Here is a 24,589-nt window from a genome sequence, read left to right as displayed (position 1 = left end):
TTGTACTATTATTTACAAGAGTATTAATATAGTGGAAAGGGAATACTGCATTATGTAATGATCATAACAGGAATATAATTTTTATTAAAAAAATTCTACTTTTATACATGAACTTTAAGAGTGTGATTACTAGTTGGAATATAATTTTGCTTAATGAACACAACTGATAATTTTGCTTTCATGTGTTTTCTTATTCCTTCTTATTCTATTATTTACAAGAGTACTGATACAGTGGAAAAGGAATATTGCATTATGTAATGACAAAAATAATAACAAACACAGACAACATAATATTCCACAATTTTAATATTCTAATTTCAGCTTCAAACGCACTAATTTTCCATCCCAGAGATATTTTCTAATGGTCTTCACTAACTGAACTTTCATTTCTGCCAACAATGGCTTCTTCTTCTTCAACATCTGCCCATTTAAAAAACACGCACCATCTCTTACCGGTAGTCTACAACACCAAAAATCCAAAAAAAATTGAGAAGAAGAACAAATACAAAACCAACAAGCATTTGAGAAATAAGACACACAATCAATTTGCAACAATTCAACCAACTCACATTATAGTTAAAGCATCCATAGAATGATCTTTCTGGATTGGAATCCGTCCCAGACCACCGAAGAATAGGACGCAACCCACAACCGCACCAATGCAGAACCTTTCCACCTCTGTCACCTTTGTCACGGTGTGCGTTCTTTACCCAGCCACCATGTGAACGAGCTCTACTAGAGCTACCTGAGCCTTGGCTGCTGCTTCCCAACATTCTTCTCAACTCTTGGAGACACTCTTGCGATTTGGGGAAATTGGGACTTCTAGGTTTTATTTAAAATTTTAAGGGGTTAAATTGATGCCTTCAAACATTTTGCCATGTCATCTAACTGCAAAGGTGCCAGGTGTAGTGTGTCCACGATCGGATCGGATCAGATATGGCCAAAAATTCGATCCGATCCGCATTAAAATCATCGGATCGGATCGGATCCAATATCCGCAGTTTTTAAGGTTGGATCGGATCGGATCGGATATCGGATATATCCGCAAACATAAAAATATTTTTAAAAGCATATTTTTATTAAAAAAATATCAATAAAATTTATTTTTTCTATTCTTTTAAATATGTTTACTCTTAAAATAATATTTAACATACTTTTTTTAAATAATAAATTAAAATAATATAACATATATGATAATTATTTATTGAAATAAAACATAAAAAGAATATTTACTTATTTATTTCTTTAATTTTGCGGATACGCGGATATGCAGATACCAGCACAAAATTTGTAATCCAATCCGATTAGTGTGCGGATCCGATTCGATCCGAAAACCTTGCGGATCAGATCCATATCTATAATTTTCAGATCGGATTCGGATAAACACCGCAGATATGCGGATGGAATCCGATCCATGGACACCTAACCAGGTGTCAACCAAAATTGACAGATCAGTTTTTCGGTAACAAAAAACACCAAAAAGACCAATTTGAAGCTCAAGTCAAAATTTCAAAATACAGTTAGAGTCAATTGGCCAATTTGAGTATTAACTCCCCATTTTCCCTCCCTTTCTTTCATTCACATAAACTTAGCCAAAAAACCCTAGCACTGTAAGCCTACACCACCACCGCAAGGAGTGGCATACTGCCGCCGTCCATCCGTCTATCTAGCTTCCCTCGTGCTCCAAGTCTTCACCACCGCTGTTCGCTGTCACCGATCGCAGCTGCTTCCTCGAGCTCGGCGTCCCTCGTCTTTGTCTGTTCAGCCGCGCTTCCGCCGCCGTTTGTTTGCCGTTCACGTTCGCGTCTTCGTTCAGCCGTCGTCTTCGTTCGTGTTCTTCGCTGTTCAAGTTTGCTCGGCGTTCACCGTTCGCGTTCACTCGCCGTTCACCCTTCGGGTTCGCATTCGCATTCGTCTGGAAGCCACGTTGCTCTGCTTCAAACTCTGCGACCAACACGTGCGCTCCACCTAGCCGTCGAACTGCTCTCTTTTGTCGCCGCCGTGAGTCCGCTAAACCCGCCACCAGACAATACACTCACTCAACACCAATACTTTGCTTCAAACTCTGCAACTTCTTATTTCTATTACAATAAGTAATTATTTGATTTAGTAGTGGTTTGGATTTTTTTCATAGACTGAATTAAAGTTTAAGTTTTACAATAAGTAATTATTTCGTTTTAAGTTTACCGCACTCAACATGTTTGATGAAATGCTTTAACCATATTTCAGGTTGTTTTTTTTTTATCATTTTTAGCTTTTAGAAACTTAGTAAGTTGATTGCATGTGAAATTAGAATAATCGGATCTTAGTAATTAGGAAATATTAGCTGCACAAATAGCATCTTTGTAGAAAACATATTAGCATGATGATTCCACTTGCATTAGTGTTCTTCTTGTAAATTTTTGGGCTGTTGTTGTTTTAATTTGCTAAATTGTTAGGTTTCTGCGATTTAATTTGTTGGATTTTCTATTTAGGTCTTGTTCTTGTTTATTTGCTAAATAATTGTTGTGTATTTATTGTTGTCTTTGAGATTCTTGCTGGATATTGGTGATCATTGATTTATTATATGCTTCATGTTTTCATTGTTTTCTTCTTCTGAGGGAAAAAAATTATGTTTTCATTGTTTTGTTGATTGTTTGTTTTGTTTCAAAAATTAATTTTTTGTGATCAATGCTCAAACTCTAAATGCTGTTTTGCTGGTTTTGCTGTGTTTGTTTTGTTTCAGAAATCAATTTTTTGTTATCAATGCTCAAACTCTGAATGTTCTGCTGTTTTTGTTTTGTTTCAGAAATTAATTTTTTGTGGTCAATGCTCATACTCTGAATGTTGTTCTGTTTTGTTTTAAGGCTGTGTTTGGAAGAGATGATTGATTTCTGAGTGTTGTTTTGTTTTTGTTTTAAAGCTGTGTATTGTGTTCAATTTTCATTTTGTAGGAAATTCTGAGGTATATAAGAATTAAGAAGGAAGACTATTTCAATGGTATTACTCTGTTGATTCTGGTTTGCTACAAGCTTGAACTTAGAATTGAAGAGAGAAACCCTTTATTATTTCATCATTGGCCTATTTTTGGCATTGCATATCATTGTAGTTTGTTTATTCATAGAACTAGTTGTTTATGATCCCCTTTTGAAGTAAAAAAGTGCAGTAGAAGAGTGTTTAGAACCAATTACTTTATTCATTGAATTTTTATAGAACTAGGTGTTTATTATAAAACGGTTTTTTCTGTTGAATCACGGTTGAACCGGTTGAACCAATAAACTAATGAACCAATAACTAAAACGGTTTGATGACCGGTCCAATTTTCAGAACCTTGGTGTAGTCTGAAAGTTCTCTTGTGAGTTGTGAATTGATTAACGGAAAGGAAATCATTATTCAAATTTTGTGCTGCTACTCATTGATTTTGTGCTGTTGTGTTTTTAATTTCTGTAATTTTTGTTGAAATTTGGTTGCTGCTGCTAAACAGGGAAATCAAATAAATACTAAAATTTTGTGCTTCTGCTCATTGATTTTGTGCTGCTGCTGTGTTTTTAATTTCTGTAATTTTTGTTGAAATTTGGTTGCAGCTGCTAAATAGGAAAATCAAATAGTTACTGAAATTTTGTGCTTCGGCTCATTGATTTTGTGCTACTGCTATTGTTTCAGTTTCTAAATTTTTTTTTTGAAATTTTCTTGCTGTTGCAAAAAATAGAAATCAAATCATTATTGAAATTTTTTATTTTTGTTTATCTTTATTGATTTCAGGTTTAGTGTGGTTACTTATGCTTGTTTTGTAATGTTTGTTGCTAGATGCTGATTGTTCTTGATTCTTTGCTCTGTTTAGCCTCTTGTTAATGGTGTTTTTGATTGGGTTTATCCTTTGAGAGCTGCTGTTAGTGTGGTCTGGTGTTTATTATTGATTTCAGATATGGTCTTATGGATGATTATTTGATTTCTGACTGTGTTGCTGCTGTTTTTAATTTTGTGCATGATTTATTAATTTGAGTTATGGATGATAGTATTAATCAAGAAGCAATTGCTAATAACAATGCATCTGTGAATAATGACTTGCCTGCCAATCATTCTACTTCGAATGAGGCTGCTAATCCTAATCCTCCTAGTTCTAACGATAGTCAGTCACAAGGTTCTTCTAATTTACGGGGAAAACAGATTTAGCTCAGAAATATGTTGCTCTACAAATAGTGAATGGAAAACCACAATATCAATATTTATTTAGCTTCGAATAATTATATTTTAGGATGCTTATTTATAATTTATTTATTATTTTATTCTAAAACAGTTCTTCCGGTTGAACTACCGGTTGGACTAATAAACTAGTGAACCAATAGTTAGAGTGGTTTGATGATCGATTTGGTTTTCAGAACCTTGGTTAATAGGCTCCGTTGTTGCAGTGTGAATATGTGATTGTTAATAGCTTAATTGGAATTGATTGCTAATTGCCTAATTGATTATTATTATTATTGGATCAAATTAAGATATTATTGTAATATTGACTAATTTTATATTTATTATTGTATTAGTTATTTAGAATTTAAAATTTGATTATTGTTAAAGTGTTAATGAAAATATATATTTCCAAATTTAATTTTAAATTTTTGATTATTTTATATTTTTATTTAAGTAGGATCGGATCCGCCGATTCAACCAATAAGTCATTGGTTGAGCGGACTAGCCAGAAATTGTCTTGTAAAAAGTTTGGGGTCGTCGTCGCAAAACCTTGGTTAAACCTCTCGTACCCAGAGGCTTCAACTCAATCCTCTGAAGACTTCACAGAATAGAGAAAGAGAAAGAACATGTTGGGAAGGCGATTCCTAAGTTCAATTGTGAAGCGCAACAAGTATTCTTCATATCACAATCACCAACCCTTAATAAGAACAACAAAACCACCCTCTTCTTCCTCTTCATCCACCCATGAAACCATCAAGCTTCTCTCTCCTCCCATCATTGCTAGGCACTACTTCATCAATGCTTTTCGTCATCGTCCCCTTCTCAAGGTCTTTCATTTCCCATTTCCCTCTCCAAGTTTCAATTTTTATTTTTGTTTTCCTTTCATCCCTGTTATTTATTTATTTATTTTTTTTAAATTCTCACAGCATCGAGATGCTTTGGTCCAGCATCAGTTTGTTGAACACGTGATTGTAAAATTAAATTTGAATTTTTCATTAATTAATTTATATACAATTTTGCTAAGCTAAGTGTTAAGTTTCCAACTTCCATACACCTAATTTCAATTGAATCATGTATCACAATTAAATTTCAATGTTCTTTTTGGGGAAGAAAATTTTTTAGCTTACTTCTTGTTGATCTAACTATATGTGTGAAGAATAGGTAAATGTAGTTAGATTTGTTGTTTTGTAGCTTCCTTCTTATCATTGTTCTTTCATTATAAACTCAATCCATTACATTAAAGATCTGTTTTTGGTTCTGATCTTCAATGTTGTTCATCTAGTGTGTGTGAATGTTTGGTACATGTGGTTTAATTGAAAGGGAGTTGTGGTTGTGCTTTGTAGGGACAGAATGTGCCTTGTTTCAGGAGCTTTTCTAGGACAGCCTCTGTTGGAGCTGAGCAGAAAGAAGGGTTGAAACTGCTTGTGAATGGGGGTGTTCAAGCCCAGAAAGCGGTTGGAACATGGCTATTTTGCTCAGCCGCATGGGTGTTTAGTTTGGTGGTACTTGGTGGCATTACCAGGCTCACCAGATCCGGTCTTTCCATGACCGATTGGAAGTTCACTGGTACTCTCCCTCCGATGTCTGACGAGGAATGGCATCAAGAATTTGAGAAATATAAGCAGTCGCCTGAGTACAAGCGGTAAGGCTCCAAGTGCTACTATGACCGGTTTCTTGCAAGCTCGCAGTGTCACTGCAAGCTTGCATTACATAGAGATGAGCATATGCTGCAGTAAACATGTTATTTATGAGGGTTTTTTAGGAATTACTGTATAATTTCACTCGTGCAAGATGACATGATTGTGTATTTTAGGGTACAAAGGTTGCAATTACCATAGGATATAATTTTGTGGAATAGTTTACTACCTTACTTCATGAACCAATGCCCAAATGTTTTGTTTGGAACTACTCCAATGTATAACCCTGTACTCGTGTGCTGTTTCTATATGGAAATAGGGAAAATGCAGTTAACCCTTTAGCACATTCCCTTCTCATCATAAACTTTAAAAATGTTTAATTTAATTGTTAATGGTACAAAAGGCCTTTATTAACTTTTCATTCAAAATTACTCATTGAATAATGGATAGTTTTGCCAATAAAACAAATTTTCTGAAAGGATATTGGTTAACAGGAGATCTTTTCCACGCCGTTCTGCACTTTTTTTCCTTCTGAATGATCCTGTTTGCAGTTATTATGGATGTTGTGATGGTAATTTTGTTTCACATTTGTCTCAGTGTTAACAAAGGGATGAAACTTGAAGATTTCAAATTCATATATTGGATGGAATATGCACATAGAATGTGGGGAAGGGCACTGGGAATTCTGTTTGTGTTGCCTTATTCATATTTTCTCCGGAAGGGGTACATTACAGTGAAATTGGGACTGAGACTCTGTTCTCTGTTTGCTCTGGGTGCGGGGCAAGGTTTCATTGGCTGGTGGATGGTTAAAAGCGGATTAGAGGTTGGAGAATTGGATAAAATAAGTTGCTCTATTTGTTTGAAGTTAAATTGGATAGAACTACCTCATTCTAATAACATTTTCCTTCCTTAGGAACCACCATCAGAGTATGTGCAACCAAGGGTAAGCCCATATCGTCTTGCAGCTCATCTTACGTCGGCATTTGCTATTTATTGTGGTCTCTTTTGGACTGCATTATCTGTTGTTATGCCTGAACCACCAGCTGAATCACTAGCGTGGGTTCGTGGGGCTGCCAAAGTGAAGAGACTTGCATTACCTATCAGCTTACTTGTCGGTCTTACTGCTATCTCGGGTGCCTTTGTTGCTGGAAATGATGCTGTACGGTAGCCTGGTTATTCAGCAGTTTCATCCCTTTGGTATTTGTACTTGACATAATAGTTGAACCTTTGATGAGGATGAAGGATAATTGTTCTGCTTGCATGTTGATTACCAGGGGCATGCATTTAATACATTTCCGAAGATGGGTGATACATGGATACCTGATGACATTTTTGAAATGACACCTCTGATTCGGAATTTCTTTGAGAATACGTCAACTGTGCAGGTAAATTATTTGTGCTGATATAAATGAAGAAGTTTGAAAAATCACAATACCTTTCTTCTCTTGACTTATTGTATGGTTGGTTTTTAAAACCTTTTAAGTATTGAGACATTTGAAGTCATTGTTAAGAAATGCTTTTTGAAGCACCTATATTTGGCATGAAAGCCATATATTTATCCTTCTAAGTGTGTCTTGATAGGAGAAGTTTTGATTTCAAATCTCATTTCTTTATTCCTTCAAAGGTTTTTTAAGCCTATACATGGAAAATTTAACACAACCTTCTAATAATTGTTTTGCCTTCAACAGCTTGACCACCGTATACTTGCCACTGCATCTCTACTTTCAGTCGCCATTTTATGGTTGTCGACAAGAAAGCTGGACATACACCCTGCAGTAAGAGCACTGATTGGGGGCACTCTTGGCATGGCAGCTCTTCAGGTCATTACTTCAATTTTCAGTTTTATATCGTCTTTTAACATTTATAAGTATGTTCTTGACCAGCTACTTTGCAATAGTTACCTCTTCTCTGTTTTCTAGTTGATTGCACCTTCTAGACAGACAGTAAGTAGGCAAAAAGAGTTAACAAGGTGTTAAGGTTTATCAAAACTGCAAGTTTTTGCCGAGCCAGTGTGATAAAAACTTAATGTTTCAAAATCTTAACAAATGCCCTTAAAACACTGGTAAGCAAAACCTTACTTTTATGATTAGATCATGAGGTATATTGTGGAATATGGTTACAGGTGACCTTAGGAGTTTCAACACTTCTCTCATATGTACCTGTTTCACTGGGATCTGCACATCAAGCTGGTGCCTTAACACTTCTTTCATTTATGATATTGCTTAACCACACAACTCGAAAGCCTTCATTATCCCTTCTCAAATCATTACCTGCAGTTGTCAAATCACAAAACTTCTGATAGTATCTATATTACTTGACAAGGGAATTGCTATTATTTTCAATTTACTTGATAAAGTTTTCATTGAATCTGGAAAATTCATGATGGTACCACCAATCTGTTAACTGTATCATCTGTGTGATTTATGCATTAAAAGTTAGTAGAGAATCATCATGTAATCTAATGTTTCTTACCTTTTTTTCCCTTGTTATTTCTTACTATTACTTTTGATACATGCTTAGTTCAGTATAACAAATAAAAATGCTTAGTTTGGAATCATTTGATTAGAGCAATGTAATTGTTACCTTAAGCAATACTGCATCATGTAACACAATATAGTACTGATTGGCATGTGATTGAAAAGAAAATTCTAAACAAAATTGACATTTCATTTGTAAAATTTGAAATGGTTAACTTTAGTCTGAATTTCTCATGCAAAGCATAACAGCAACAAAAAAAAGGGACCATAATGGTTTATTCTTCATAGAAAGCTTACAGTAAAATGCTTTATTTCATTAATCACACCGCATGTGTGTCTGCTTATTCTTACAAATGCTTTATTTCTTCATAGAAAGCTTACAATAATGTTGCCACTAATCACATCCGATGTGTCTGACTTATTCTTACAAATGCTTTATTTCTTCATAGAAAGCTTAGAATAATGTTGTCACTGATCACACCCCATGTGTCTGACTTATTCTCACAAATGCATTTGTCATTTCACAAAAGGAAGGACCATCTTGAGACCAAGCTTTTTCTGCTATGTGCTTAAGCTCCTTAACTCTTTTCCTCATTGCACAACCTTCAATGTCCTCCTTATCCATTATCTTACATATAGTTTTTGCTATCTCTTCACTTCCAACTACATTTGTAGATTGTGTCGCATTCAATCGAACTCCAATTCCAATTTCTTTAGTTATAATTTCAGCATTCATCATTTGATCTGCAAATAGAGGCCACGCCACAATTGGAACCCCACATGACACACTCTCTAGTATTGAGTTCCATCCACAATGTGACAGAAACCCTCCAGTTGATGAATGCTTCAAAATCTCCAGTTGTGGTGCCCAATCCATTACCATCAATCCCTTGCTTTGTATCTTGTAGAATTCATCTGGGAAAGAACTGACTGATGCTTGAGATATAGCGATGCCATTCGATTCGGCATTCTCGCCTGCCATGAGATAATCATCATCCCCAGCTTTTGTAGATGGTGGAGTTAAAGACCAAACAAATTTCTTCCCACTTAGCTCCAAGCCCAAAGCCATGTCTTTGACTTGTTCATGTGACATTGTGTATCCACTACCAAGTGATACATATAGCACTGACTCTTCTTCTTGCTTGTCTAACCAATCAATAACATAATCTCTATTTTCATCCTCACAGCTTTGCTTTTTAGCTTCCCTAATCAATGGCCCAATTGGATAAACTGGTACCTTAGATATTTTCCCACTTCTTAGTGCCACACTTGTCTTAGCCTCTAGCTCATGAAAAGTGTTCACAAAAATCCCATCAACCTTTCTTATCTGCTCACAAATTTGGAGATATTCATGATACAATTGATCATTCCTATCAAGCAATGGTGTGAACAAATCACAAGGGCTTATGGGGTTGCAACCAGGAATTTGGATACACTCCTTTTGATCTGTGTACTCACCTTCCACCACTTCATCTAATGTTGGGGTGTGAAGTGTAAGTGCAACATTCCATGCATTAGAAGTGAAAAAAACAAGCTTTGACATGTTGAATTTTTCAGCAATGGGCATCACTAGTGATCCAAATAGGTCTGTGATGAGAATGGTTGGTTTTGGTGATGTCATGGTGGAGATTTCATGACAAATATGTGGGATTAATTCTCTCATTAGCATTGCTAGCTTTGTTCCTGTGTTTGTATTAGTAGGAATATCAATAGGTGGGAGATGAATGATATGAATGATGTGAAAGAGGTCATGCTTCATTAATGATTGAACAATATTTGTTGCTATTTGAGGCTTAGAAGAGTTGTTCTTTATTGAAGCTACGAACATGGTCAGTTTGGTAATTTTCTTGTGTGACACAAGTTTTTTGGTAAGTTCAAGAAAAGGGATTATGTGACCCAAGCCTGGTGGACAGAGAATTGCAGCATGATAATTATGAGTTGCAGTGTTCATGATTGACATGATTATGGAAAAGTGAATAAGAGAAATAATGAATGAAACTATGCTCGAGATAATGTGAGATTTGATGATTAATGGAACTATTTTGTTTCTTTTATAAGTGAGATTTTACAATGAATGGATGTAATTTGTTATTTTTATAACTACTCATGCAACATTTTTTTTTTCTATACAATAACCCTACTATTTGATTAAGAAAAAGTACAGAACGATTTTTTAGTGAATAAATATTAGTTAATTTTTTAAATTTTATTTTTCTTTAAATTTCGAATTTTAGATTTAAAATTTAAGATTAAGAGATTCTTTTATTTAGAAAATAAAATTTTGAGATAGTAAAATAATTTTAAAAAATTAATTGATATTTTTAATAAAACAATTCATTTTTAATATTATTTTTTAATTATTTACACCGTGAAAAGTAATTTTGATAATGTAACAATTTATTTTTTTCAATCAATAAGTAGATTTTGACTTTTGAGTGAAGGAGTTGCTGATTAACCAATGTGGCCAAGTGGTATTTCTTGATGCTATCACATTATCACCACATTCCACATTATACTGTGTCTATTTCCCATTTTGCTGAGTTGCATGAGCAGAGAAAATGAAGGAGCATAATGAGACAATTAACCCTGCACTCCATTCCAAAAACCACCTTTCATTACATATGAGTATTTTAACATTAAAAATCAGTAATTAAATCAATTATTTATATAAAATATAAAAATATAAAAAAATATGATATTTACACCAAAAATTAATAATGTAATTATATATAAATACAAATTTTGTTTAACTTATTTTAATTTATATTTTGTATTTTGAAATGAATTTTATATAAATGACTAATTTAGCGATTATTATTTGTATACAAATAATATAATTAGATATAAATATATATTGAAAATACATGATAACTGATCTAATGATTGAATTTAGAAAGTATGATTTGTTGCATTATTGATCAATTCTAGCAAAATAAGAAGCGTCAACATTTTTAAGAGTAGGTGTTACTTTCGTTTTTTTGAACTTCAATGCAAACTATAAGCTGATGATCACACTACTATGGTGTCATTTTTATTTTCATATTCTTTCCATATCTCTATTACTAATTGAAATGTTAAATTTTCATCAACACATTACCTTAGCTGAAATATGGTTGGCACCAACGAGAATGTAGTCCAATGCCCGAGAAAAAAAAAACACGTTGCACAAAAGACAAAGCAGTTTTGACTCGATTGATCAGAAGTTTGGAATATAAGTTAAGAATAGTAGCTAAACATGTAGCTAACATCGTTTCAAATCTTAGTGCGAGTTGAACCCATTATTCTCATTGATACCTTAGGATATTATTTGTAATTGAAATAATTTTTATGCTAAGGTTGGTTAGTATAGTTACTACTAATATGTTAGTAAGAAATAGATTTTATTATGTGAGAATAAATAATTTTTAATCCATATTAAATCATCAAAAATATATATTAAAAAGGCAAAAACGTATCTCTACTCATAAAAGTAATTAGAAGAATTTAGTTTTTTTATCTTCCTCAATCAAAACATTCTGTATCCTTAATAGGACTGAATCACAACTCATCTAATGGAAAAAGAGCTACGAAAGTGGCTTTCATATCTTGAGACCACAACTCTAAAATTATTATTTATATTTAAGCATGACATCCATTAAACCTTAAAACTAAAAAAAAAAATCTAAAACCCAAATAAAGATATTATCTAATTTTATTCTCATTTAATTCTAAATTAAAAGTAATGGTAAAATATTAAATTGGTCCCCTGTGTTTTGGTCTAATCCTATTTTGATCCCTAAAATTTAAAGTGTCTTATTTGAATATAAAAAAATTTTATTTAGCTTCAATATAGTCTTGCTGTGAAGTCAATGTTAAATAATTAGTACTTTATCCTAAAAATAATTATAACTTATTCGTCTATAAACAAATTAAAAAATTAAATAATTTTCTAACATATTATACCTATAAAAACAAGTTTATTTATTGGTCATTGTTGGTTTGACTATTTTACTAAACAGATTTGATGACTAATTATTTAATCTCACAAAGCTTCAAGTTCAACTCCTATGTTCAGCTACTATTCTCATCTCATATTCCAATTCTGGTTTTTGGGAGCTTCAAGTCTTCATTTTTGCATTGGACTTTTTCGTTGGTGCCAACCATATTTTAGATCAGGTAATGTGTTAATTAATGAAAATTTAACATTTCAATTAATGATAGAGATAGGAAAAGAATACCAAAAGAAAAACGAAAGTGTTTACCTTGTATTAAAAAATAAAGTTACTGTTTCTTATTTTGGTAGCACTGATCAATAATGCAACAAACTTATTGATATCAAACTTATTTAAATTTTATTATAAAGAAAATTAAATGATTTTTTATTGAGGCGTACGGAAATTGATTTGAGTTCATGGATCTAATTGGTGTTGGAATGAAGTTGTTCAGCTAATTTGCAAAATGCAAACACTAGTACTTAAAGTACTTAAAACTATGGATCTTTTGTCAGTTGGATGTGGTGAATATTCCATACTTTATTTAGTAGCATTTTAGGTTAGTTTTACTTTAAGTACAAAGGATTCTCAGCATTTTCAGTTGTTTTTTCCCTTTATTTATTATTGTTTATGATACACAGGAATCCATTCATTAAAAATTGAAAGTCTAATTTTGTCTATGCTTAGATTTATCACTACAAGACAAATTATATTCTAAGTTAAACAAACCTACTCTTTTAAGTAATAATAAAAAGTTTTAATTATATAATAATAGAAACATCATAATGATGTATAATCATACTGTTTTACAATTTTACAATCAACTATATTACGTATATATTAAAAATCAGTTACCAATAATCAACTTTTACATATCTCATAATAAAAAGTTTATTATACTATTATAAATAAACTTGATTATTCATCTATCGTAAATTTGACTATTCTATTATAACACGTTTGATTATCTTAGAAATTAATTATTTAATTAAAAAATGGTAAAATATTAAGTATATTTAAAAACAAATACATAATAATTGGTTTAGTAGTTACTTTTTTTGCGTGCATAACATTTTGAGTTTTTGACTTAACAATACTTACGACCCATTAGGATTGGTGAACTTACCAAATTTCAGATCTTCACTCAGCAGATCAATACTAATACAAAATTCAAAATTCCAAAATAGCCCCTAGCTTACAGACCCAAACTTTACCAACTGAACCTGGCTACATCAAGACCAAAAGGGCAAAAAAAAAAAACCAGGCTACATCCACATTTTTTTAACGACTTAAGGCTTTAGGCAGCTACCAATTTCGATGATGCTTTGATAGCAACTGATACCAATCTGTAGAGGTGGAAGCTTCGGGGGGTAATTATGGAGTTAGGCATGGAATTAAGTAGGTGGTGTTTCAGCCAACTTAGAAATGCTAATTTAGTTTTTGGTCGATTTTATTAATTAAAAGTGGAGTTCCAACTTCCAAGGTATATAATCTTAAACTAAGTTTATACTTGTAATTAATTAAAAAACTATACAACTATTGAAAGGTTTATTTAGACTGTACCTGATGATTTTAACTGCCACGTTGAAAATGTTAGATCTATGATCATGATTCCAAAGCTACTTTTCAGATCCAATAGGCTCTAGTGATGGAGAAGCAGGGTGAAGGATTTAGATGAACCTTACGAAGGATTTATTGTTATTATTTATTAAGACCTTTGAAAAACTAGCTCTAGTACATGGCCTTAAGAATATTTGGCGGCTGAGGTTCTTGATCTAGGATTTCGTTAATTCCATGTGAAGTGTTATCTAATAGAGGGTAGACATCAAGTGTTGCTAGGAGGACCTTGGAGCCTTGAACTGCCTCCCTCCGGCCGGCCATGTGAGGAATCGACTTTAACATTCATTATTATGGCTGCCTTTAGTTCTGAAAACAAGGATAAAACATGAACACTGAGAATAAAATACAAAGAATAGAGATATAAAAATTAGTGTTTTTTATATTCTGTTTCACAATAAACTAAAACAAATTATGAAAGTTTAATTTAATATTATTTTTTTACTCTGTGTAGTTCTTATTTCAAACCTGCATATATATAACAAAGCATATGTTCTTGGCCAACTATTTTGCATTAGTTGGCTAGTTGCCCCTTCTCTCTTTTCTTGATTGCACCTTGTCTTGGGTGCTTTTTTTTATTGTTTGGATAAAAGAATTTTATCACAAAATCTAGCTAGACAAGAAAACTGTTCCAATTTCTTAACGTATTTAAGATTAATGACATTCATAACGGAACTCGTAGATACTTTGAAGCAGGATTTTTTGCAGATTGGGACAGGTTCGGATTTAGGTTCAGGGCAAATCTGTCCTTACTCACTAATAAAATCCATGAATTAATTGGTAAGTTTAGTAACTAAACCTATATCCTAAATCTCTAAAGTTTTACGGATCCGGCTCCTTTAAAGTTGTATTGTCAGAGAAAAAAGTATATCATTAATCACTATTGAATTAAGATAGTGAGGCTCACAGAAAATAAATGTTACAAATTTAAAGGTAATTAAAGTATCGCTTTACCATTTTACTAATATTGTCACTTTAGAGATTTTTTTTTCAAATTTTACTACCCATAATTATAAACCATAAATTCTTAATAAATAAGTAATTATATAATAATATAAATATAATTAATTTTATTAAAGGTAAATCAATGCAATATTTGTTGAGTTTTTTAAAAAAATTGCGTACTAAATATATTACCTTAAATTCTAAACCTTTAACGCTAATAGTAAGTTTTACACCTTAATTTTTTATAAATGAATAATTAAGACTAGTAATTATAATTAGTCATAAAAAGAATAGTAATTATAATTAATAACTAATTGTAAATTGAATATTGTTATTAGAAGGATAATCAATATATCAATAGTTACTATAACTATACATAAGGGGTAATAGGATGGGTAGAAGTGGATTTTTGTTCTATTCGACTCTGTTTCGTCCTACAATAACTTGCATAAAATTTATATATAACGGGGTAGGTAAGCAAATATTACCTAAACTCGGTCTGGTCCCACCCTGCCTAAGAATCTGTTTCAGTAAAAATTTATTTTGGTGTGGAGTAGGTAATTACTCTCCCTAAATGAATAAGGAGAGAGTAAGTACCCGCGAGTTTGAATGATATTGCCATTCCTAACTATACAAAGAATATGAATGATAAATCTATTTTATTGATTATTAGAAAGTTTACGAAAAAGATAATTTGTATATTCATTAGTTAATATAATTAATCAAAGGATATTAATTGTATATTTTAGTGATGCAATAATTCAAATAAAATTAATTTAATTTAACATAATAATCTATATAAGCATAATTTGCTTATCTATTGTTAGTATATATAGATATAGGTTTAATTATTCTATTAATTTCTACAGTTTTATTAAATTTTTAATTAGGTTTCTATATATTTTTTTTCTTTCAATTAGGTTTTTACATTGTTTTTAATTTTATAATTAGATTTTTTTTTAGTGTAGAAAATATTAGAATTAGCTGAATATATTTGTGCAAATTAAAAGTATTCATAATTAAAAATTTAACTAGATCTTTGACTATATGTATTTTGGGAGAAATATTCTATTAATTTTAATATTTTTTTATAAGAAAAGAACTTAATTATAAAATTAAAAATAGTATAGAGACCTAATTAAAAAAAATTATAGATTTATAGAGACTAATAAAATAATTAAACTATAGATATATAAATAATTTGCATGGCAGTGTTTTAAAATTTTAATAGGAAGTGACGTTGTTGTTTGGAGCATGGCCTAAGGAACTGATGATTCTCTCCGTGGAGGGAAAAAAATATTTGGAGGATGAATGAAATGGTGACTAGGTTAGAAAATATGAATAGGTATGTATGTGCATCGCAATATTATGACTTATTATGAGTGAAGATTGTGAACTTTTCTCATTGAACCAAACAAATAAATCACAAAACCTACTTCATACATGGCACACGACCCATTATCTGTTGCTTAAAGACCTGCCCATTAAGTTGTGAAAGCAACTGCATGATTCCGTGGATGATGGGGGCAGCGTTGCCATTTCCTTCTTTTTACTCCTTTAGTACTTAGTTCTTATTATTTATGAATAAATACTTAATCTGATTTTTGATTATTATTTCGAAAGATAAAGTACATGTTAAAAAAAGAGTTTAATTTAATCTCTATTTTTTAATATAAGGTTAATAGTCAAATTGATCCTTAAAATATAGGCCAATCATCATTTTCGTCTTTAAATAATTTTTTTAATTAAATTAGTACTCGAAAAATTTAACATTAATTTCGTTTGTCCTTTTGTTATAAAGTTAACACTTTTCGTTAACGTTTTTCTACGTGTATCGTTAAGTGACAAATAAATAGTGATAAAACGACGCCATTTTATAGTATTAAGGTGTGTGTGGTATTGAAACGCGACATCTTTTTCTTATTATTGAGGTAATTCTTCACCTCCATTTACAATTCCTTTTACTCTTTCACTCTTCTCTTTTCACTAATCAAAACATAGAAACGTCACAATACCAAGAAAGAAGGTGATCGGAGTTTCGTTCATTGGAAGGGTTGAGAAAGTCATCGTCAACAACGCTCCACCGAGTGTGACAACGCTCGTTCTTCGCAGGCTGCCCTTGCTAAGGATAGTTGCTACTAGGATTTTACAAATTTATGTTTAATTTGTTGGTTGAAAAATGTGAATGCTCTGTTTTCATGGAACCAAATATTTATTGTGTGGATTGTTATATTTTTTTGTTTTGCTCATATTAATGGTAGGATTTGGTGTTATGGTGTTCTATGTTGATTAAGGCCGTTATTGTGTTTTTGTTGTTAAAACATGATTAAATTGTTTACATTTTATAAAATATAAAAGAAACAAAAAACAAAGTATATTATGTGATTGACTGTTATCAATTTTTATTTGTAAATGGAGGATTATTCAATGATATTTATTTTTTTATCATGGTGAAAAGTTTAAAAATGATGAAAATAAATAAAAAATTTATGAACCAAACAATATAGAGATTTTAATGGAGGTTGAAGGAGATACGTTGGATGTTTTCTTTGTAAAAAAATATTGTAAGAAATTAAGAGATGCAGACGTAAATGGTTATTTCTAAAAAATATTGAGAATGTAATTGAAGTTGGGTTGAAAAAATTAGAAGTAGATGCTGATTTATTAAAAATGGTCAAGAATGGTAGAAAAAATCACAATTTGATAAACGTTTACTTTGTGTATGGAGTCTCATAGACACTTATGGTAGAGTGTATGTGTGAGGATGAGAATGAGTTGGTTATTTTTTTTATTTTTTATTTTTTTTTTTTGGTCGGTAGGATGAGTTGGTTATTTTAGAAATCAGCACTTGTAAATCCAAAGCCACAAATACCTCTATCCTAATAAGAGATATTGTTTAAGACCCAAATTATTTCCCATGTCTAAGCCCAACAATACTCCATTACAACCACTGTCTCACCACAGCCCAAACCACAAAGTTAAGCTCAGTCCAAATCACAGCCTGAAACACAATTAAATCTTCACAACTAGCTCCTGAATTTCTTAAATCAGCAACCAAAGTCCTCTAGCCAACCCTTTAAAGTCCATTCCCAAGCCCAAACACTCATAGCCAACCTTTGAAAGTTCATTCCCAACCCCCAACACGCATAGTCAATCCTTGAAGGATTCTTCCCAACAACCCAACCTGTTCGGCAGCCCACTTCTCAGCCCATATCTCAACCTTTCAAGAAGTCTGCAATTGGAGACAAAAACAAAGAATTAGTTAACTTCAATTTAATTTGTTCACGTCATAATTTAATAATTAAATTGAAGGAATTTCTTAATTTTTTATTCAATTTTCTGATACAATAAAAAAAGAACTCACTCAACTTTAATTATTTACACCATGGTTTTATCACAAAATAAAAAAAAAGTTTTTATACCTTTAATAACTGAATGACAACTACAATAATTTATGAGATATTTATAACCTCTTATTAGGTTAAAATAAAAAAATCCTAATCCCATAATATAAAGCTCAATTTAGTAACTAAATAAATAAAATCAAAATACATCAAACTAAATTGAACATTCTAAAATATAAACTAATAACTTTTAAATAAGAACAATGCTAGGGGCCAGCAATTTTATTGAATTTTGGCCAGCATGTAACCAGCAGAGGAAGGTGAGCCATTAGATGAAATCTCACACCAATCTCACACCATCAAATCATTATTGATGGCTAGTTGATGGCTAACAATCACAAAAATTGCTGGCCCCCTAGACTTTTCCTTTAAAATAATACTTGATCTCTTCATATCACGAACATTATTTGAAGCACGTATCATTCTCCTTCTATTCAAAAAAGATTCATACTCAAATCTTGTCGTTAAAAAATTAATGTATGAAAAGAACAAATATAAGGAAAATATATTTTTTTTCTTTTTTATTTTTTTTCTCTTTGCATTGTATGTTTTTTTATTTTTTAAATATTGAAATCAACAAGAACAACAAAAACAATAATGAAACACAAGGCAGACAAAGATGACAAGAACATATAATGACAAGAACATATAAAAAGATGCGAGAGACATTGAACTCTTTTTTATTTTTTGACACAAAAAGAACAAATATAAATTAATAAAGATTAATCTAATACCTGATATCTGATATCAAATGATAAGAAAAAAGAGGATAAACAAAAGACAAGAGTTCAAATAGAATAGAAAGATACATTGAAATTAAAATAGAAAATAAAAGGAATAGACTGAAATTGACTACAAAGAGAATCACTCTACTTTCTAACCAAATTATTGACGCAACAAGAAAGGGACTCCTCAACCTAACATGTCCGTGCCATAGTTTGGGAATTAAATTGAAGGGACTTCTCAACCTTCTACCCAATTTTCTGATACAACAAAAGAGGGATTCATTCAACCTTAATTGTCCACACTATGATTTCAGCATGAAACTAAAAAGAAGGGTTTTCACACCTCTAATAACTGAATGACGAGTACAATAATTTATGAGGTATTTATAACCTCTTATTAGATAAAAATAAAGAAAACTCTAAGTCTATATCATAAGACACAATTTATTAACTAAATAAACAAAATCAAAATATATCTAACTAAATTGAACATTTAAAAATGTAAACTAATAACTTCTAAATAATACTTGATTTCTTTATATTACGAACATTTGAAACACATATCACTAACATAAACACTATTACTCCAACAAATATGAAAATACCTAACATCTTAAGTATTCTGACTTCAGTTTCCAAACTACCTGTTCTCCAACTTAGTTTCACTTTCCAATCTTCATAGTTATTCTCAACTTTAAATTCTACTTCTATCTTATTATTTGCAACTTCAAAAATTTCATATTCATTACATCTACTCAACTAAAGTAGTTACAATAGCTATCTTTCTGCATATGTCAAGGGCAAAAAGTGAATCCCACGTTAATGGCGAAGGAATTCAAAAAACTATAATTCATACCAATTTAAACTCAACCAAAATGTTAGACAAGTGTGAAACAACCTTCTTGAATTTTTTGGTGTCCCAGATTTCTTAATCATAGTTTTTAGCACATAAAAATAGGTTCTTTCCATGTTCATCCTCTTTCTTGGCATGGAGGAGTAAGAACCGAAGCTACCCAGTGATTGTAGCGACAACCCACCATTTCGTCCTCCACCAGCACTCCGTATCATGATTTCTAAACCTAGGTAATGGCTCTGCACCACTGCAACACCACTCAACAAGATGGGTTAATGTCTTTGTGGATTTTGGGATTAGGGTTTATACAAATGGGGCCAAGGACTATTTTGACGAAATGTAGTGAACATATCTTATCCACCTCTATTTGGGCATGCAATTGTCAACACACGTGTCAGTTAATGATTCACGTGTATAACCATTGACAGAAACTGTTAGTCCAGAAATGGAAAGACAAACGAAATTGATGTTAGATCTTTAAATAATTAATTTAATTAAAAAAATTATTTGAGGACGAAAATGACGATCGGACTATTTTTCAGGGGATTAATTTGACCATTAATCCTTTAATATAATAAGACAACGTAATTTTTCTATCATTTTTGTCGTTAACTTATAACAAAAAATTGCTTAAGTGACACGTTTTGGTGATGAGCTCGCACGTTAAGTGTCATGTTGTCATTGTCAAATTGATTAGGAATCTGTTTGTCCATAAATTCAAATTAATTAGGAATTTATATGTCCCATTTATTCTAATAATTTTAATTGTAATTTTTAAATATATAAATAAAAAATTATTATAAGACAATTTAAAATTCAGTGAACACATTTATTTGACATATGTCAGATATGTGACATATATAACGATCGTTATAATATTTATACTAGACTTTGAATATTATTTATAGTCATATATAATTATTTAGATTGAAATATTTGTAAATTTATATATGTAAACATTGTATTATTATTAAAATTGACAACCTTTTTTAAAGTATGTGCTAGTTAATTATGTTGACTTAATATCACTTCTCATGATTTTTTATTGTGTAATTTTTTGAATGTTTTTAAATGAAATAATCATAAAAAATTATTATTTTTTAAGCATTAAGAATGTTACTTGTTTAATATCTAATAATTCACTCATTTATTAAGTATTATGATGAAATTATTACAAAAGAGTAGAAGAGATTTTAAATTCTAATTACAATCCAAAAAAACTAGTAATATATTACTAATTTACAGAGTTGCTTTTCTTTAAATTATATTACAAGTTTATTAATTATATTTTAATTTTCGCTAGTATCCTTTGTTGTAGCCTGCAAATAAAAAAATGATAATTATTAAATTCTACATCATTTCAGTTAATAATTTATTAAAAAAATTAATATAATGAATATCATAACAATAAAAATTTGATTTTAAAAAAATTATTATATTAAATTTTTTTTTATGAAAAATAAGTTTTTGATAAATAAACTCTCAACCAATTTGACCTCAAAACGATATTGTTTGTCAGAGAAAATAAAAATAAATAAGTCCATGATCAATTTAAATTTAAAGACAAATAGGTTCCTAACTAATTTGGCTGTGATCCGGCTTATCACCCAAACATGCCATCTAAGTAATTTTCATTATGAATTAACGATAAAAATGATGAAGAAATCATGTTATCCCATTGTGTTAAGAGACCGGGACTGGAGCTCTTTTTTTTCTGTCAAAAAAACACTTTGTCCTTCAAAATAATCGTCAAAGGTCGGATAAAAAAATTGGCTAAAAAATGACTATTCAAATTAAAAATGTTTGTTTTATACTAATATGGAATCGTTTGACTAGAGCAATAAATTGTTACTTTAAACAATGATGCATCATGCAACGGAATATAGTAATGATTCGCTTGTGTCATTGAAAAGAAAAATATAAACAAACACGTTCAAAAGTCAAATTTGACAGCAGAAAGTAGTTGCTGCTGCTTTAGTTTTAATTTTATTTCATTTGTAAAATTTAAAACGGTTACTGGATTCACAATTTCCCTAGTTAGTCAAGCATAACAGAAACAAAAAAAGGGATCAACAATTGTAAAGAAAAAATTCAAGCAAACATGTTCATCAATATTTTATTTCTTCATAGAAATCTTACACTAGAGTTGTCACTAATCACACCCCATTTGTGTGACTTATTTTTACAAATGCATTTGTCATTTCACAAAATGAAGGACCATCTTGAGACCAAGCTTTTTCTGCTATGTGCTTAAGCTCCTTAACCCTTTTCCTCATTGCACAACCTTCAATGTCCTCCTTATCCATTATCTTGCATATAGTTTTTCCTATCTCTTCACTTCCAACAACTTTTGTAGATTGTGCCACATTCAATCTAATTCCAATTCCAATTTCTTTAGCCATCGTTTCTGCATTCATCAATTGATCTGCAAACAGAGGCCACCCAACAATTGGAACCCCACATGACACACTCTCTAGTATTGAGTTCCATCCACAATGTGACACAAAAACTCCAATTGATGAATGCTTCAAAATCTCCAATTGTGGTGCCCAATCCAATATCACCAAACCCCTGTTTTGTATCTTGTGGAATTCATCTGGGAAAGCACTAACGGATGCTCGAGTTTTAGGGACGCCATTCGATCCGGCATCCTCGCCTGCTGTGAGATAACGATCGTTCCCGGCTTTTGTAGATGGTGGCCTTAAAGACCAAACAAATTTCTTCCCACTTAGCTCCAATCCCAAAGCCATCTCTTTGATTTGTTCATGTGACATTGTGTATCCACTACCAAGTGATACATATATCACTGACTCTTCTTCTTGCTTGTCTAACCAATCAATAACATGATCTCTATTTTCATCGTCACAATTCTGCTTCTTAGCTTCCCTGATCAATGGTCCAATTGGATAAATTGGTACCTTGTATATTTTTCCACTTCTTAGAGCTAAGATTGTCTTAGCCTCTAGCTCAAGAAAAGTGTTCACAAAAATTCCATCAACCTTTCTTAACTCCTCACACATTGGAAGATATTCATGATACAATTGATCATTCCTATCAAGAAATGGTGAGAACAAATCACAAGGGCTTATGGGGTTGCAACCAGGGATTCGGATAAACTCTTCTTGATCTGTGTACTCACCTTCCACAACTTTATCTAATGTTGGTGTGTGAAGTGAAAGTGCAACATTCCATGCACTTGAAGGCCAAAATACAAACTTTGACATGTTGAAGTGTTCAGCAATAGGTAGCACTAGTGATCCAAATAGCTCGGTGATGAGAATTGTTGGTTTTGGTGATGTCATGGTTGAGATTTCTTGATAAATAAATGGGATTGATTCTTTCATTATGATTGCTAGCTTTGTTCCCATGTTTGCATTAGTAGGAACATCAATAGGAGGCAGATGAATGATGTCAAAGAGGCCTTGTTTCACTGATGATTGAAGAATATTTGTTTCTACTTGAGGCTTAGAAGATTTGTTGTTAATTGAAGCTATGAACAAGGTTACTTTGGTAATTATGGTATGTGACACAAGGTGTTTGGCAAGTTCAAGAAAAGGGATTATGTGACCCATACCTGGTGGACATAGAAGTGCAGCATGATAATGATTCGTTGAAGAGTTTGTAATTGTCATGGTTATGGAGATGTGAAGAAGTGGAATGATGAATGAAACTATTGCTAGAGATGAAGTGAGATTTGATGATGAATAATAAAAGTAACTTGTTATTTTTATAAGTGAGATTTGTTGAAGAATAGAAGTAATCTATTATTTTAATAAGTATTCATTCAACATTTTTTTAATATAATAATAATCCTCATATTTAAATATTTAGGCTGCTGTGATTTGGATAGTCAGCATTGATAATGTTACATTTTTTTATATTTTTTTTTTATTTCTTCCCAGTCAAAAGCCAACTTATATTGCACTATTGCTTGATGATAACACCACATTCTTTGTTGCATAAACAAACAAATGAAGGAAAATAAAACAATTAAATGTGATTGGTAAAACGTGAAAATTCAATGCAGAATGAAGACTTGAAGTTCCCAAAAAACAAAGGAAAAAGAAAAAGAGGTGCACAAAATGCAAAATCAGTTTTCAGTGAATTGATCAAAGGCTTTTCGTGAGAATAATTCACAGATTTTTCAGGGCACGAGAATTGGAATATAATAAGTTGAAAATCTTGGTGCGAGTTGAACCAGTTATTCTCATTGAATTGATACCTTAGAATATTATTTGTAAATGCGAATTAATTGAATTAGTTTTTGCTTTTTAGGCTAAAAGTTGGTTGGTATAGTTACTAGTTATTAAGAAATGGATTTTAATCTCACAGAGCTTCAAGTTCAACTCCTATAGCTAACTTGAGATAATGATAATCTATAAACATTTCTTTAAAACGGTTAATAGAATAATTGATGTCAAACTTATTTAAATTTTACTATAAACAAAATTTAATTTTTGTGTTGGTGCTGTAATGAATTTGCACACACAAGGACTTGATACTTTGATTTGAATCTTTCGTCAATTGAATTTGATGAACTATGAAGCGCGAAGTATTTAGATTTGTGTCTCAAACATATTTCAGACATAATGCTCATTCCACAATCGATACTCATCTAATATATCTGTTATGTGTCAATTGTGTTTTAACAAAAAAAAAAATTAAACATATTTAAACACACCTAAATAATAAATACTATTATGTATTGACATGTTCAATCTTATTNAAAATAATATATATTATTATTTATTAAAAAAATTGTTTTAAATATTTTATACAATTAAAAAAGACATTAA

At 31.3% G+C, this 24,589-nt stretch overlaps 3 protein-coding genes across 3 annotated transcripts; 1 reads left to right on the top strand and 2 right to left on the bottom strand.

The window, feature by feature from the left end:
* The first annotated feature begins 4,663 nt into the window (after positions 1–4,663).
* On the top strand, positions 4,664–8,343 carry LOC107475625 (cytochrome c oxidase assembly protein COX15). The gene is made up of 7 exons (XM_052258024.1): positions 4,664–4,991; positions 5,508–5,806; positions 6,399–6,624; positions 6,715–6,960; positions 7,076–7,186; positions 7,490–7,621; positions 7,924–8,343. The coding sequence occupies exons 1-7, from the start codon at positions 4,791–4,793 to the stop codon at positions 8,098–8,100; spliced, it is 1,392 nt and encodes a 463-aa protein (XP_052113984.1). The 5' UTR covers positions 4,664–4,790; the 3' UTR covers positions 8,101–8,343.
* A 410-nt stretch (positions 8,344–8,753) lies between these two features.
* LOC107475467 (UDP-glycosyltransferase 72D1-like) lies at positions 8,754–10,229 on the bottom strand. The gene has a single exon (XM_016095109.2). It carries the CDS (start codon positions 10,227–10,229, stop codon positions 8,754–8,756), a length of 1,476 nt encoding a protein of 491 aa, XP_015950595.2.
* An 11,666-nt stretch (positions 10,230–21,895) lies between these two features.
* Positions 21,896–23,475, bottom strand: LOC107475624 (UDP-glycosyltransferase 72D1-like). The gene has a single exon (XM_016095290.2). The coding sequence runs from the start codon at positions 23,423–23,425 to the stop codon at positions 21,950–21,952; it is 1,476 nt and encodes a 491-aa protein (XP_015950776.1). The 5' UTR covers positions 23,426–23,475; the 3' UTR covers positions 21,896–21,949.
* Between the last annotated feature and the right edge of the window lie 1,114 nt (positions 23,476–24,589).

This window comes from Arachis duranensis, chromosome 2 (assembly GCF_000817695.3).
Source record: "Arachis duranensis cultivar V14167 chromosome 2, aradu.V14167.gnm2.J7QH, whole genome shotgun sequence".
NCBI lineage: Eukaryota > Viridiplantae > Streptophyta > Magnoliopsida > Fabales > Fabaceae > Arachis > Arachis duranensis.
This window is presented reverse-complemented; position numbering and strand designations above follow the sequence as displayed.

Excerpts from the sequence above, each read along its gene's own strand:
- LOC107475625 (XM_052258024.1), top strand. The coding sequence starts at position 4,791 with ATGTTGGGAAGGCGATTCCTAAGTTCAATTGTGAAGCGCAACAAGTAT. Across the intron at positions 6,961-7,075 it reads TTGTTGCTGGAAATGATGCT|GGGCATGCATTTAATACATT; the intron begins GTACGGTAGCCT and ends GTTGATTACCAG. Across the intron at positions 7,187-7,489 it reads AGAATACGTCAACTGTGCAG|CTTGACCACCGTATACTTGC; the intron begins GTAAATTATTTG and ends TGCCTTCAACAG.
- LOC107475467 (XM_016095109.2), bottom strand. The coding sequence starts at position 10,229 with ATGAACACTGCAACTCATAATTATCATGCTGCAATTCTCTGTCCACCA.
- LOC107475624 (XM_016095290.2), bottom strand. The coding sequence starts at position 23,425 with ATGACAATTACAAACTCTTCAACGAATCATTATCATGCTGCACTTCTA.